This window comes from Colias eurytheme, chromosome 27 (genome assembly GCF_061535395.1).
Source record: "Colias eurytheme isolate Ceu_HAF_F1 chromosome 27, ilColEury1 Martin Lab GWU primary, whole genome shotgun sequence".
NCBI classification, from domain to species: domain Eukaryota; kingdom Metazoa; phylum Arthropoda; class Insecta; order Lepidoptera; family Pieridae; genus Colias; species Colias eurytheme.
In genome coordinates, this window is record NC_143006.1 from 6,936,676 (window position 1) to 6,953,001 (window position 16,326).

At 33.8% G+C, this 16,326-nt stretch overlaps 2 protein-coding genes and 1 long non-coding RNA gene across 3 annotated transcripts in view; 1 reads left to right on the top strand and 2 right to left on the bottom strand.

Annotated features, from left to right (window-relative positions):
• The window catches only part of nrm (neuromusculin), a 385,531-nt gene that overhangs the window by 200,698 nt on the left and 168,507 nt on the right, over window positions 1-16,326 (bottom strand). The gene's annotated exons all lie outside the window — the stretch shown is intronic.
• Window positions 11,866-13,144, bottom strand: LOC149896959 (uncharacterized). Its single transcript, XM_090117140.1, has 2 exons — window positions 12,571-13,144; window positions 11,866-11,993 (listed from the first exon to the last, which is right to left on the bottom strand). Exons 1-2 carry the CDS (start codon window positions 13,026-13,028, stop codon window positions 11,927-11,929), a joined length of 525 nt encoding a protein of 174 aa, XP_089973266.1. The 5' UTR covers window positions 13,029-13,144; the 3' UTR covers window positions 11,866-11,926.
• On the top strand, window positions 13,300-15,888 carry LOC149896960 (uncharacterized). The gene is made up of 2 exons (XR_016458266.1): window positions 13,300-14,330; window positions 15,668-15,888. It is a non-coding gene; the product is annotated as an uncharacterized LOC149896960 (long non-coding RNA).

Consider the following 16,326-nt stretch of genomic DNA (forward strand, 5'->3'; position numbering starts at 1 on the left):
ATATGGCATTCTTTTCAGTTCATCCTTTTTCCATACTAATATTAAAATTCTAAAGTGTGTTTGTTTGTCTTTCTTTTTCGTCACAACGGTGCTATAAAATAGGATAATTTTTGTATCTGGAGATAGTTCGGAAACATAATTTTTAACTTGAATTTCCTTTGATAACAGGTAACAAGCTCTAATATATTTTAATTATTAATATCAAAAATCTAAATTTACGCAAATTATTTAACGAAACAAGTAACCAATCAACTTTTAAGCTATCTCTATTAACAAACAAGATTGAATCTTGTTTATTAAATTGTTACACAAAATTAATTCTTTGATGTTTTCAGCATTTTCTTAATAAATTAATTATGTATTTATAATTAATATTGTGATCAAAGTTCTATTGAACGTAATTTGTTACAATTGGTAAAGGAAATTTATCTTTCGTTAATCAGAGGATATATTGATCCAACTTTGTAAAAAAGTTATTGTAATAATTTAATTTCACCTGGAGGAATAATAACTATATTTTTATGTCCGATATTGAAGGTTTGCTCTCCTTTACAAGGAGTGATGATTTAAGTTTGTTTTTTTAATCGAATTTCTTCTACGAGTGTCGTTAGCTTTCTTGGAAAATAGAAGCAATTGTTTTTCATTTCCCGGACATTCATACTAAAGGGGTTTGGGTACTTTTGTATGGGCAAGTGGCGTCGTGATGAAATTTCGCGGCCAAGACGTAACTTGTCAGAAAAATCTTATAATAATAAATCATCTAGATTCTAGGTAAATTAATAATACAAAATCAAATATCTCTGTTCCTAATACGTTACGTGATTTTTGTCCATAATAACTTTTGCTTACAGTATATTGCTCTTTTAAAATATCCAAGTTTCATCACTTGCCGCGAAAGTTCATCACGACGCCAACTTTACTCAAGCCCCTTTAGTAGAATATAACTATAGCTTCAAAGGTTTTGATAAAAGCGAGCGGACTATAGTCAATACTCCATTCGAACTAAAATCCACACAGTGAAGCCCATTCTAATATAACACAAATAAATCATACCGTCCGCATGTATCCCTGAATGATAGGAAAAAATAAATAAAAATCGTGTAGGTACGGATAGCATATCGTTTTTCTACGTCACTATCTTCCGGGTACAATACCCGTGATTTATATGCTGTCCGTATTTTATTAACATAGTCCGAGATTAATGCTGTTTTTTGTAACTGATAGATATCATTTTTGTCATTATAGTCTGTACTCATATTATGATGATATAGTGATGTATGTGTTATGTTTGTATGGTTTAATCTATAGATTCACTAAGCAATCGATTTAATGTATTTTTTAACAAGTCTATTTCGGGAATCGAACCCAGGTCCTATTATAACATTCTAACTATTTCGTCTTGAAATAAATTCTATACATTTAAGTTTTTAATTACACATTTTCGTTCACAGTTGGTAAAGTTACCTATAAATAATATATTGAACCGCAGCAAATCTCATTGCGTATTACAAGCTTAGTATATTTGCAGGCTCCAAAATTGTCTGAGATACTATTTGCAACAGTCTAGACAAATAAAAAAATAGGCATTATCTACAATACGATAACAGGGACGTACTAGGTACAATTTAGGGGCGCTGAAATAAAGAAGTAAAAGAGAAACAGTGGCTCTATTTCTCCACCTATTTCTTCTTTGTCAAGAGAATAATAATATAAGGTCCCATTTTTTTTAATGTTTAAACTATTAGCAGCGCTATACTTTGTACATCAAAATAAATTAATATTATAATTATACTCTGTCCATTATATTATTTGCTTTTTGACAGCTTCACGCCTATGTATAATTGTATTGTCTATGTTAAAATGTCATACAAATAATTATCGTACTTCATGGACAGGTCCCGCCCACTTAGTGATGCCTACACAGAATTATTCAATGATGGGTCGATAGATTAACCCATTGACCACCGTAAGCCCCGATCGGGGCGCGACACAATAGATTTTCTATTGTGTCTGTGATTCCGAGGACTGATGGATTAAAATAATCGATAGAAATACTCTGTAAAATATATCCGATACAGAAAAACTCTTCTATTATGTTATATAATTTAAACGTAAAGACAACCAAATTGTAAGATAGAAACCAATAAATAATAAAATATTAGTTTAGTTTAGTTTTAACATACAATGCATAGATATGTGGTCTTATTATTACATATCTTATTAGTACGTTTACGTTGTAATTATTATTTACGTACCTGATTCGATTTATGATAATATTTTGAATTTATAATTGAAATGGTATCACAATCGATAATCTTTTGAACATCACTTCTGGTATCACCCGTCGAGCTGTCAAAAAGCAATTCTTATAGTGGACAGACTATAAACTAGCTAGATACTGTGCTCTCAATCTTTTACCTGGATAAAAAGATGAAGGTAGGCAATTTCAAAAAGATAAGGTGTTTTTTGAGAAAGAATTTAAATATATACATATTTCTATGTGTATAAGTTTTATTTTTATTATATAAGACTATCAGTTGTCATAATAATATTTATGTGAGTCAGTTGAAAATATAGATCAATAGCAATTATTATTCATGATCTCGTTGTTTAGAAGTTCAAATCGTAATTGCTTTTGAGCGTCTTTAATTGCTTCGTGAAATATAAAGTTTCACATTAATTAATCATGAATCTGCGTAAATAATACAATTATATCTTTAATTGATATTAAATAAGAGACATTTGTACATGTTAATTGTTTTTACTCATCCATATATCAAATGTCATTAAATAAAATAAACAGTGCTGTCAATTACTTCATTTAAATACTTCCATAAATGAGAAAGCTGAAATGAATTACATACAATACAATACAAAAATTCCTATGGGAGGGGGGAAATTTAACATTCCGTCACGTCCGGCCCTGGTGTCCATTTAGAATCTAGATCATAAAAATCATTCCAAATCCCTCACGTCGCCAGTTTTTTTGCTCTATTATTTATAAATTATACATTCTACCCACATTTATAGAATATAAATTATGAAATATGCTTTTCCTAATACAAAAATTTCTTAGTTAAAATTATTTTACTTATGAACAAATACAGCAGAAAGCTTTTATAGAAGCGGTCTAAATTTAATTTAGATACAATAAACGTGTTTCATATTTACTCAATATTAGACCCGACTCAGTATTAACCAGTGATTTCATTATTGAAATCATGATAGTTTTCAAAGATTCTATAAGTAATAATAATAATATGTAGTACGTAGATGGGTTTTATCATCTCTTTGAATTTATTCAGGCATTTAATAGATTATTATCTTTTCAAAACCATATTATGTGTAGCAGTTGTCTCTAACTATAATTGTACGAGTGTGGTTATTTTTTTATTTATATTTCCCAAATCATGATAATTTTTATTGAAAAAAAAAAATTGGTTGTTTACTGACGATAGTTGAACGTGACAACGTCCGATTGTGCTTCTTTGTCGCTCGTTCTGCGCTCTCGCTTGCACTTCAAGCCTTACATGGAACGCCTCAGAGCGAGGTAACGCCGCATGAGTCATGTTTTTTCATGCGGGCAGCCGGCTCTATCGAATTATAAGACGTTGTCACGTAAGCGTTTAGCTACTATTATGTATTCTGTGGTCACGTCAAAAGTTTTCAAGTTCTCCAACTCCGTCAAATGGCTATAGTTCAACTATTTTGCTATGATATCGTTCATTGTGTAACCATGATGTATTTAGGAGTTAAATTTTAACTTTAATAAGTGAATGAATGCAGAGTTCCACGCGAAAAGGAACTTCGTTCCAACAATATGGCGATGTCATTTTTCCAAACTTGAAATAACAGTGCTTATGTCTTAACATAATATTATATTATGTATAGTATAAGAGCTATACCGCACTTGACACATAATATTAGGCAGCAAAAGCCGCAAGTCACGCTTAGCTTTGTATTTGACTCACGTTGTGACGTAGGTTCGATGGTGTGTCAGAATATTTTGCAGTTATCATCATTTCTGAGAGGCTGACGGGTACACTGTTAGTGGATGATCATCCATCCGTAGTGAAAATAAATATAAGCAGTTTAGAAGCCTGTTTTTAGCTATAGAAAATACAGTATTTTGTCACACGCATATGGGAACGTATATGATGAATATTATTATTAAATACACACAACAATGTTTATTAATTTAAAAATAAGGCTTTGTGCTTAATACTATAATGTTGATGTCAGCGATGTTTACCTCCCCCTCGTCCTTGAAGTTTCAAATGTTTATATCCAACTTTATGTAATAACTCAAGTGAAACGTCAAACATAGAGACAAACTAAGTTAAAGTTGGTAACTTAACTATGGATACATTTACTTGTATAATTATTTGCTAGTTAAGTTACAGGAACGCTCCGCTTTATTAGTTTTACTTACTTTTCAACACGTGGTGTTGTGTTAAATATGTGATTGGCTGTCTGTATCTTCAAAACGGGTGAACAAATTTGTATGTGATTTTTTATACGGGTAGAGATGTTACTCTATCTTTAGTTGGTGGCAACAGAAGCAGTTGTCTCGAAGATATTTTGCAATCAATATTGCAGTTAAAATTGCAAATTTGAGACATATTTGATTTTTCTTATTTTGGGTGAATAATATTTTGAAAAATGAAATACTTACTGAGTATACTTTATACCGTTTGAAAAAGTTGAAATCGAACCTATTTTGCTTAGGATTAACATACGTATTAACCACTACCAACGCCTCTATTCCATACTTAAATTAGATATATACTTAAAAACTTTAATTTTTAATTTCCTAGTAAAATTAAATACAATTTCGTTACATATATCACGTCTAAGCACTAACGTTAGATTTATGAAATAGAAAATTGTCTATTAGCACTACGAAACTTGGCATATATTAAGTTTCAAGTGGATGTGTCGACGATAGACTTTAGTATTCCTAAGGGTATAGTGGTTAGCTTACTTTACTAGGGATCACAGGTTCGATTATGAAATTGTGTATCTATAATTTTGATAAGATGTTTGTAAAAATAGTTAAATGACTAATTTGCTAGATCTTTTTGTGTCTACTTTTCAAAATTTATGTTTGAAATTAGCCAATCCTACTAGTATTATTATAAATGCGAAGTTTGTGAGGATGGATGTATGTGTATGTATGTATGTTTGTTTCTCTTTCACGCAAATACTACAGAACTGATTACAACGAAATTTAGCACACATATAGAGGGTAACTTGGATATGGGATAGGTTTTATCTCGGAATTCGGGAACGGGTACTATGCGGGTTATTCTTTGAAAAAAGCGGGCGAAGCCGCGGGCGGACAGCCAATCAATTTATAATGTAACAAAATAATATTATTTTCTGTTATTAATTAAAAGAAGAAAGCTTTTTTTATACATAATATTAAGACAAAGTATAAAAAAAATATTACAACATAACATATTACGTAATCTAACAGCAAGCTGCAACTCGCTTATTTCAGGAAAAATCTGCAGTCTTGCACCATACATTACATAAATGCTCTTATATTTGTCCATGAAACAGTGCCATCGCAATCCTTAAGAAAAATAGCGTTTTCCACGCCTCGAGAGGCGATTTGTCGACTTTTTGCTAGCAACCCCCTCACAGTTAGCGAGGCTATAAATTATGGCAATGGACTGTAATATGTCAGGGTTGAATCATTTTTTCTATGACTTATAATTTTCGAGTTTTATACAGAATAGTACAGTAATATTGAAATTTGATGTTTGCATTTAGTAATGAAGATATAGTCTCCTAATGTCGGTGAACGAGAAGCTCCAACAATAATATATTGTACATATACAATACTAGCTGGGCCCCGCTGTATTACCCGTAGTACTCCGCTCCTGTTAGTCAGCGTGATAATATATACACTATAGCCTTCCTCGATAAATGGGCTATCTAACACCGCAATAATTTTTCAAATCGGACTAGTAGTTCCTGAGATTGGCGCGTTCAAACAAACTCTTCAGCTTTATAATATTAAGTAGAGATTACTGATTTTTCCCCAGTACAGAGCTGTCAGAGTACGCTTAACACAAGCACTAACTTAAACGATGGCTGAGAGTCTCTGACCATCCGCTGAAAACTATAGATAATTAGGTTTCCACCCGCGGCTTCGCCCGCGCAGTCAAAGAAAATCCCGCATAGTTCCCGTTCCCGTGGGATTTCCGGGATTGCGTCATTTTCCCGGGATAAAAAGTAGCCTATGTCCTTTCTCGGATATCAAAATATCTCCATACCAAATTTCATGAAAATTGGTTCAGTAGTTTAGGCGTGATTGAGTAACAGACAGACAGACAGAGTTACTTTCGCATTTATAATATTAGTATGGATGGCAAAATCCGTCCTCACTGGAATCGGGAGTTAAGAAAATGAATAAGATTTACAAAATTATTCAATGAATAGCGAACATAAATTAGAAGTATGTTAACAATGTAAGAAATTTATCGTAATTTTTTATTTATTACCACCAAAAATATTCATTTATTCAGTAGGTAAATTAAAATTGCCTCAAAACGCTATAAATGCAAATTCTCACCAAAATTGAAACAGTGATTGACAATGATACGGTCCCTAATAAAAAGGAAAAGCTACACAACAAAATAAACAGTAGACGCTGTCAAAACTCTCAACAGCGGCGTAGCAATTACTGGTATTTCGAAATATGTCGTACGTATTAAAATTTCGAATAGACATGTCTAGGTTTGACTGAAACTTTTTCAATTAGTACTTCGGCGATTGAATTAAAATTGAAATGGTTTTGATTTTTATTTATAAGCTTGCTATTCATGTCATTTTGAGAACAGAAACTACATTTTGAGCTTATTTTTTTCATATTTTAACATATTTTACCTTTGAAAGTTTAGAGCCGGACGCCATTTTTACATTTTATATGGTTTTGTTTTACTTTTATAAGACTGTACAATAAAGAGTAAATAAATAAATCAATAAATGATTGTTATACTTAAACAATAGAAATGAATTACATTAGTTATCAGATCATCAAAATGAGTTAAGTAGTTTTAAATATCACTTGTATTACATAGTTATTACCTAAGTTGAAAAAAAATAATGTAGTGGTTTTACTACACAAAAAAGACCTAAATATAAACATAAACATTCTTTATGTTCTTCCTTTTTACATCCCCCTCCCACGATTCGCCCATAATTTAATTCACCAGCAAAATTTGCAACACAAACTGTTTTCCGATACGTTATCACGATTGCTATACGGCTAAATTAACTGCGCCATGAACAATATAGGGTTAAAAATATATAATGCGACTAGCTTTTCGCCCGCGGTTTCGCCCACGTTTTCAGAAAAAAAACCCGCATAGTTCCCGTTCCTGTTGGATTTTTGGGATAAAAAGTAGCCTATGCCTTAGTCTGGGTCTTCAGCTACCTATATACCAAATTTCATTGTAATTGGTTCAGTAGTATTTGCGTGAAAGAGTAACAAACATCTATCCATCCATACTTACAAACTTTCCCATTTATTATATGAGTAGGAAGGTTTTATAATTTGATAGGTTAATGTTATCAGAAACTAAGTGTATCTGTAGTAAGCATTACTAGATTAGTATGAACATTTTGCTATACGAAAAGCTATACGAAAAATTTATTGTATCTTCTTATACGTTGAATTTTACAATCATTTACAGGTAATAATTTGCCTTCAGTTCAATAAACCTTTTTTAGAAATTCCCATTTAAAAATTCAAGAAATAATCAATATTTTGAAGTTAATACCTACATTTTTTTTTACTTTACTTTTTACTTTGTTGTTTCACATAGAAACTGCTCGTATCTGCATGAAATTTATCAAAAAAGGAAATCAAAACCTGGACTAGCACAAAGGCTATTTGTTTTCCATATTCCACTAGAGTAAAGCCACGGGCTAAAGCTGTTAAAAATATATTTTAGTACATTTTAAATATTTTTGACGTGAAACTTCTTTTCAAAAATTTCAAGGTCGCGTCATGGCAATACCGTCACGTCATGGACGTAAGGCGACGATTTTGGTATCTTTGTATCTTTGAAGTTTCACTTCTGACACGGTACATACACTCTGTTTTCATTTACTATATGGAATAATATAACATTTTATGAATTTTGCATAAATGCATAAAGATAAAGCCGAAAGAGAAATATATTTTAAACCATTAAGCACCGATGATGCAATATAAATGAATCGCGATTTAAATCCGCTATTAATACTTCATTTAAACCATTTCTCATTATAATAAAATTCATTAAAAATATCCTACTAATATTATAAAGGCGAAAGTTTGTATGGATGTTTGTTACTCTTTCACGTAAAAACTACTGAATGGATTTGAATGAAACTTTACCACAATATAGCTTATACATCAGAATAACACATAGGATAGGTTTTATCCCGGAAATCCCACAGGAACGGGAACTATGCGGGTTTTCCTTTGAAAACGCGGGCGAAGCCGCGGGTGGAAATCTAGTCATCCATACAAATAAAGTTGAATCTGCATGTAATGCTTGATAAATAAACAGCTTATCTGCTACAGCTTAGCTGCTTAATCTGTTAATGATTTAAAATCTCCATTCATACATAAAAATAAACTATTTTTCAGTTCAGAAATCGATTCCGAACGAAAAATAAAACAGGTACTTTTGCCTTGATATCGATTGTTTTGTCATAAGTCAATAAAACATGACGTTTAAAAATAAAATGCATTATTTTTCACTTGCTTAGAAATCCATGTGTTATGTTACTATTACACGCCAGTTTTCTGTTGTGATGTGATACCTTCCTACCTAAGCGTTCTCCTCTATACAATAAAAAACTAAAACATACTAAAAATAATACTTTTACACGTAGGTATTACAAGAGCGTCATCTAGTAGCACAATTAATAAGTACGAAACTGTGCAAGGATTAAAATTGTTTAAGCGCGGTATACGGGATTACGCTTGCTAGTATCAACATTGCACGCTCCGACTATATCAGAGTTGCTGATGTAAAGTAATTTTTAATAACGTTTATAAGTTGTTTGAGAATAGTTTTTAGATTTTACAGTCATGTTTTAATAATATTATGTAAATGTATAATGATATCAAAATCAGTTTAGCCGTTTTGGAGATTAAGAAGCAGAGTTCAGCACTTGTCACGCTCCAACATAATTATACTAAATCTCATCATAATCGATTCAGTAAGTTACATTTTAAGGTTGTGTTTAAGTAATTATATAGGTTAATTATATTAACGTTTATAAAAACTCCACAAAGAAAACAAAACATACTTAATTATAAAATAATAAAGTTGTCAACAAACGAGATAATTAGCGACTGTAGCGAAAAATAATGTTTTTATAGAATTACATTAAAAATGTTACATTTTAAATACATTGAAATGGTCATCATTGGCCTTTACGTCTATCACAGACGATTTATGGTGTATTGCCTGCACAATGTTTCTGGTGTCCAAATAATCCAATGCGGGATCGACATACTTGAAATGAAATTAATTGAAATGGTAAAAGTGTAAGTATTGACCTAAAAAAGTAAAAACTATTCAAATGGTGTTTAATACTTATAATATTTATAATAAAATTATTATATTATAATTATTATAATAGTAATTATGTTGTTGACGACGAAAGAAGAAGACAATAAATTTTGCGCGTATTAATTTTATTTTCAAAATTACAGAATGCGTTTGGTAGATTAATTTTAGTGAGGGAGTGTCCTGCTCAGCGGTTGCGTGGCGAGTCGAAGTAGTAGAGGACAGTGGGGTCAATCCGCGGCCAATCGCACGGCGCCGCGACGTGACGCCGCGATGACGCAGTCGCAACGCTCCGTTCCGCACGATTTTGTTGCGGCAACATGCTCCCGGCCTTGGAACGTGCTGGTTCCAACGAACTGTCGACCACGAAGCGAAGAATCAGCTATCTGGTGAAGGAAGCGGACAAATTTTAGTGAACGCCCGACGCACGATGCCGTCTGCAGTACGAATGTCGGCCACTCGTGCTACTCCATCCTTCCCCGGATATGTCGCGTGGATGCGCCCCAAGCTCCACTTCAACGGCGGCAATCGGTCGTCCTTAATGAGAACGAGCGTGTTCTCCTTGAGCTCCCCCTTGTGCTGGTGCCATCTGGTTCGCGTTTGCATCTCGGAGACATACTCTTTGGACCAACGATTCCAAAAGTGCTGGCGTATTTGTTCCACCCTCTGGAACCTCGGGAGACGAAGCTCAGGCACGTCGTATAGCAGCTCAGCCGTTACAGGTGCAGTCAGCGGACGACCAACCAGGAAATGTGCAGGGCTAAGTGGAAGGAAATCATTGGGATCTGTGGAAAGATGGGTCAAAGGACGGGAGTTCAGGACAGCTTCAACCTGGGTCAATACTGTGCTAAACTCCTCGAACGTTAGATGTGCGTTACCTACTACACGTTTGAGATGGTGCTTGCAGCTTTTTACTCCAGCTTCCCACAATCCCCCGAAATGACTAGCGTAAAAAGGTATCATTTTAAAATTAATATTTTGCGAAGTTGCATATGCTTTAATTTCATCAGAACAGGTAGCTAAAAATTTTTTGAACTCATTCATGAGACCGACAAAATTCTTCCCATTGTCAGAAAAGATAGTCACGGGTTTACCTCGCCGCGATATAAAACGTTTCAAAGCTAATAGATATGATTCCGACGATAGATCGCTAACAAGTTCCAAGTGAACCGCGCGTGTAACAAAACATATAAATAAGCATATGTACGATTTTTGCAACTTAGCACCTCTGCCTTTGCGATTCAACGTGAACACTGGGCCAGCGTAGTCGACACCACAACGTATAAACGGATAACCTGGGTCCAGACGCTCCTGCGGTAGATTCCCCATAATAGGCGCGACCGTAGTCGGTTGCAGTCGTGCGCAGCGCATGCACGAATGTACCACCTTCCTAGCGAGGTTTCTGCCGCCGACCGGCCACCACATCTCTCTGATCGTAAACAGTAGAAGCTGTGGCCCGGCGTGGAGTAAACGTTCATGCTCGAACCGAAAAAGCAAAAGTGAAAAATGATGATTAGCTGCGATTAAAATAGGAATTTTTTTATTAAAACTAAAATTTGGCGAATTTTGAATACGCCCACCTACACGAATTAAATTATTATTTGCGTCAAAGAATACATTTAATTTAGAAATTTGATTGTAGCCTGATATATTCGTTATATTTTTATTATTTTTAAGCGCATAGTAAATATCGGGAAACGATTCCTGTTGACTCAACTTTGCTAACGTTAATTCAGCACGATTTAATTCCTCGACTGATAATAAACCTGTCCACTTATTAGTTTTATTTCGCGCGTTATTAATAAAACGTAATACATAAGCAGCTGCGCGTTTAAGTCTATTATATTGTGAAAATCGAGAAAAAATAATTAAATTATCGTTTAAATTATTACTTATGTGACAACAAATATTCGTAGATTTAATTTCCGGCAAATCTGAATTAATTAATTTGGAATGTTTTAAATCGGGCAATTCAAAATGTACATTATGTAAAAATAACGGACCCTCCCACCATAAAGATGAGGAGCTAAGCGCTTCTAGACTTTGCCCGCGTGAGACTAAATCGGCTGGATTATCCTTGCCTGCGACGTGACGCCATGGATGTTCCTTGGTCAGCTCGTGAATCTCTGCCGTCCTATTTTGAACATAAGGTTTTAATAAATTAATAGGCATACCTAACCAACCTAAAACGATAGTTGAATCTGTCCAAAATACAATTTTATCAAAATTTGAACGCAGTGATCCAATAAGCTTATAATATAATCGTGCACCTAACAAGGCACCACACAACTCTAATCTAGGTATAGTTGTAGGTTTAGTCGGCGCGATCTTACCCTTCGAACATATCAAGCGCACTGTGACATCAGCTGTTGCATTGATCGTACGAGCGTATGCGCAAGCTCCGTACGCGACCTGTGAAGCATCGGTAAATATATGTAGTTCGGTTCGCACTGGATCAATGCACATAACGTGACGCGGTATTCGTAAACTACTAAGAAAAGATAATCCATTTATAAACTTATCCCATATTAGCGAAATTTCGTTAGGAACCGATTCATCCCACGTCAATTTTAACAACCAACATCTTTGTAATAAATGCTTTGCGATAGTAATAAACGGACATAATAATCCTAGCGGATCGTATATTTGTGAAAAACACGATAAAATAATACGTTTTGTCACCACTTCACTCTTTTGTATAATTTGCGTGAAATAATAAATATAATCATCGAGACTATTCCATCCGATACCTAAAGTTTTATTGTTACAAGTTTTATTCAGTAAACATAGATCGTGTGTTTGCGATTCATTAACGCTAGGCGTAATTAAATTTAAATTATGACTAAAAATCCACTTTCGTAATTTAATACATGCTGAATCTAAAAGACTACTAGTTTCTTTACAAATATTTTCTAATTCGAATATAGAATTCGATGAAACTATGAGATCGTCAACGTAAAAACAATTATTAATAGTATCGGCTACATACGGAATATTCGAGTGTTTGGCTAATTCCTTTAAACATCTACAACTTAGATACGGTGCGGATGCCGTTCCGTAGGTCACGGTGTTGAGTCGGTACACCCTCAGCGGCTCTGAGGGATCATCCCGCCACAAGATCAGCTGCAGGTCACGCTGATCTTCAGCAATATTCAATTGCCTGTAAAATTTTTCAATGTCAGCGCATGCAACATACCTATTCTCGCGAAAACGTAATAAAATAGAAATCAAGTCACCTTGAATAGCAGGTCCAATCATTTGTATGTCGTTTAATGATACGCCGGAACTAGACTTCATACTCGCATCAAAAACTACGCGTAATTTAGTTGTGGTGGCGTGCTCCCTAAACACACCATGATGCGGTAGGAAATAGTGCGGATTCCCATACGTATTGACGAGACTCATATGACCTAAATTAATATACTCCTGTATAAAATCAGAATACATCTTTTTATAATTAGTATTTTGCTGAAGACGTTTCTCTAATGCGTAAAAACGACGTTCAGCTTGTGCGCGTGTATTACCTAATAACTCAGGTGATTGTTTCAACGGAATTGAAACACAGAAACGACCATCGGAAAGTCGACGTGTTGTGCGAATAAAATGTTCCTCACAAGCAATATTATCTTCGCTCGATAATTGCTGTAATTTATTGCTAGGCGCGGATAATTCTTCTAATTCCCAGAAATTCCTAACTAACTTATCGAGTGAATCATCTTCCGTGGATAACGTCGAATAATTACAATTAATATGTGATAATTTTTTATTACTAGTATACGGAAAAGATTTAATTGCACCTGACACTATCCAACCTAATTTGGTGTTTTGAAGGAAAGGACCACTTTTCAGGCGCATTTTTCCTTCAGTTATTAATTCCCAAAATAAATCAGCACCGATCAGTAAATCAATAGGTTGACTTTCGTAAAAATTGGGATCAGCTAACAATAAATTGTGAGGAATATTAAATTGATTTAAATTAAACGTGGTTGTAGGCAATTTTGATGTAATTTGGGGCAAAATCAAACATTGAAAACGGGCAGTGAAGCTCCCGTCGCGCGATTTAATTTCAATGTTACAAGATTGCGAACATTGCGTAATAGAATTACCTACACCATGAATATGTTGAGTGGACTGTAATATTCTTATATTTAATTTATTTGCAAACGATTGCGTTATAAAGGATCGCTCGCTTCCGCTATCTAGAACTGCGCGTGCGCAATAATACTCACCCGATTCATTATATACTTCAACTATCGCCGTAGACAATATGACAATCTGTTGCGAGGAATTGTCATCCTTTGTATGCATAACGGTTTGTGCGTGATTAATACATTGAAGTTGCATGTGTGCGTTATCTACTGAAACCACTGAAACGGGATGCGTATTAGTAAGCGAGGGGTGCTCGTACGTAGTTAACGTCACTGTATTTTGTTTAATTGGTGATAATTTAATTGCATCACAAAGTAAACTATTGTGCTTTTGTTCACACTTTCTACACGGACCAAAAAGACAAGTACCAACTAAATGACCTGGGCGCATACAATTAATGCATAAGTTTTTATCATTTATGAAATTAACCCTATGTTGCGGGGATAAGTCGAGAAACTTCTGGCATGAATACAGCTGATGCTTTTCGTTACATAGCAAACATGACTTGTAATGGCTGCGCGACTTATTGGATTGCGATTTAGATTGTTTGTTATCCGAAACTATGTTGCAATGAATTTTGGATGATGAATTTTTATTTTGGTAAGTAGAAAATTTATTTGAAATACTAGGTTTACTGTGATTTACGGATAGTGTAGTTAATAAATCGGCTTTTTCTTTAATGAATTCTAATAAATCGTTTAGTTTAATAATTTTGTCCTTATGTAATTTATAAAATGTGTTTTTAAATTGTTCCCACTCGCGTTCAGTGGTAGGATCTAACTTTGAAACTACGATATAAATAATCAAAGTGTCCCAGTATTCCGTGGGTTCTCCTAAGATTTTAAGAATACGTAAATTTTTTAAAACTGTATCAATTAAATTGTGTAATTGAATAGCCGATTCTCTTGAGACGTTTTGAAGTGAAAATATTGCCTTAAGGGGGCGCATAAAGCAAAATAACCAATCTTCTATTAGATGATACGTGTAATATGCAAGACCAAATCTAAAAAATAAAATATATATCAAACTAGATGATATGTTCAACGATTCTGTTTAATCAAAAACATAAAATATTAAAATTTACTCGATAAAAAAAAATCACCAAGTTAGCTCTAATTTTCACACTTTTACGTTTTCTACTTGACATGGTAATACTTATTATGATTTTTTTTTCATAAACAAATATATTAAAACATTTGCAAGATATTTGTCAGAGCATTTTGTGTTATTACTTTTAGTTTTGGTTTTATCTGCGATAAACTACTTTTGGCGCTCTTTTTTTATCGAGATAAACGTTTGATTTTGTCACGATAAAAGTGGTTTATCGCAGATAAAACCAAAACTAAAAGTAATTACACAAAATGCTCTGACAAATATCTTGCAAATGTTTTAATATAATTGTTTATGAAAAAAAAATCATAATAAGTATTAACCATGTCAAGTAGATAAAGTAAAAGTGTGAAAATTAGAGCTAACTTGGTGATTTTTTTTTATCGAGTAAATTTTAATATTTTATGTTTTTGATTAAACAGAATCGTTGAACATATCATCTAGTTTGATATATTATATTTTATTTTTTAGATTTGGTCTTGCATATTACACGTATCATCTAATAGAAGATTGGTTATTTTGCTTTATGCGCCCCCTTAATGTGACTTTGCACTATCAATCGCGTGTTATTAAAACGGTGTAATAAAAGCTCCCATGCAACCAGATAATTTTCGGATGAAAATTCAACGTTTTCTATAACGATTTTGGCATCGCCTTTTAAACTCGCCTTTAAATAATGGAATTTTTGAACCGGTGGTATTGTTTTCGAATTATGAATTAAGGATGAAAACGTATCGCGAAATTCTACCCAGTGTTCATGTGAACCGTCAAAGCTAGGTACAGAAATAGTCGGTAATTTTACTGAATCGTTATTAAAATTGTTACAGGTCGTATGGTCGTGCGCTAAGGAACAGTCAATGGATTTATTAGATCTATCCTCGGAATTATCTGGGTTTACCATGCAGTCCAGCATCGCCAGGACAACATAATATTCCCTCTCAAACTCTACGCGTGATTCTATGAGTTTATCCGTTTCTGACTCCGGGACAAGATCTTCGATTTTACTTTGTACTTGGTTGAAATCGTTCATTAAACTTTGTGCACCTGGTATACGTAATTTTAGTTCTGCCCTTTGATGTGTATCAAGATCCACGTTTTCAAAAGACGAAACATATTTCTTAAAATTCGTTAGCCTACATTTGATTAATCCCCTTTTTTTCCTCAAATCCTTAAGCTCCTTTTGCTCAGAAAGAGACATAATGACTGAAGTAAAAAGCTACAAGTACTTACGTGCCACGTGAAGCAGATTCTTCGGTTGCGTAAAAGCACGTGAGGAGGCAAGCAACACCAAAAGCTCTGGAATATACAAAGCACAGTATTACTCAGATGAAGCTTTACAGGGTTGGATAAATTAGCTGGCCGTCTTACCAAACTGCACTGTAATTTTGCGACTTCCTTGCCGATTGCGTCTCCAAAATCCAGGATGTGATCCGGTGTCGAAGGTCCAGAAAATGTTGACGACGAAAGAAGAAGACAATAAACTTGT

Bases quoted from the DNA above. Each gene is read 5' to 3' on its own strand.
- LOC149896959 (XM_090117140.1), bottom strand. From the start codon at position 13,028: ATGTATTCTGATTTTATACAGGAGTATATTAATTTAGGTCATATGAGT. The intron at 11,994-12,570 runs GTATGTAGCCGA...GATGCTTCACAG, and splicing joins GCCAAACACTCGAATATTCC to GTCGCGTACGGAGCTTGCGC.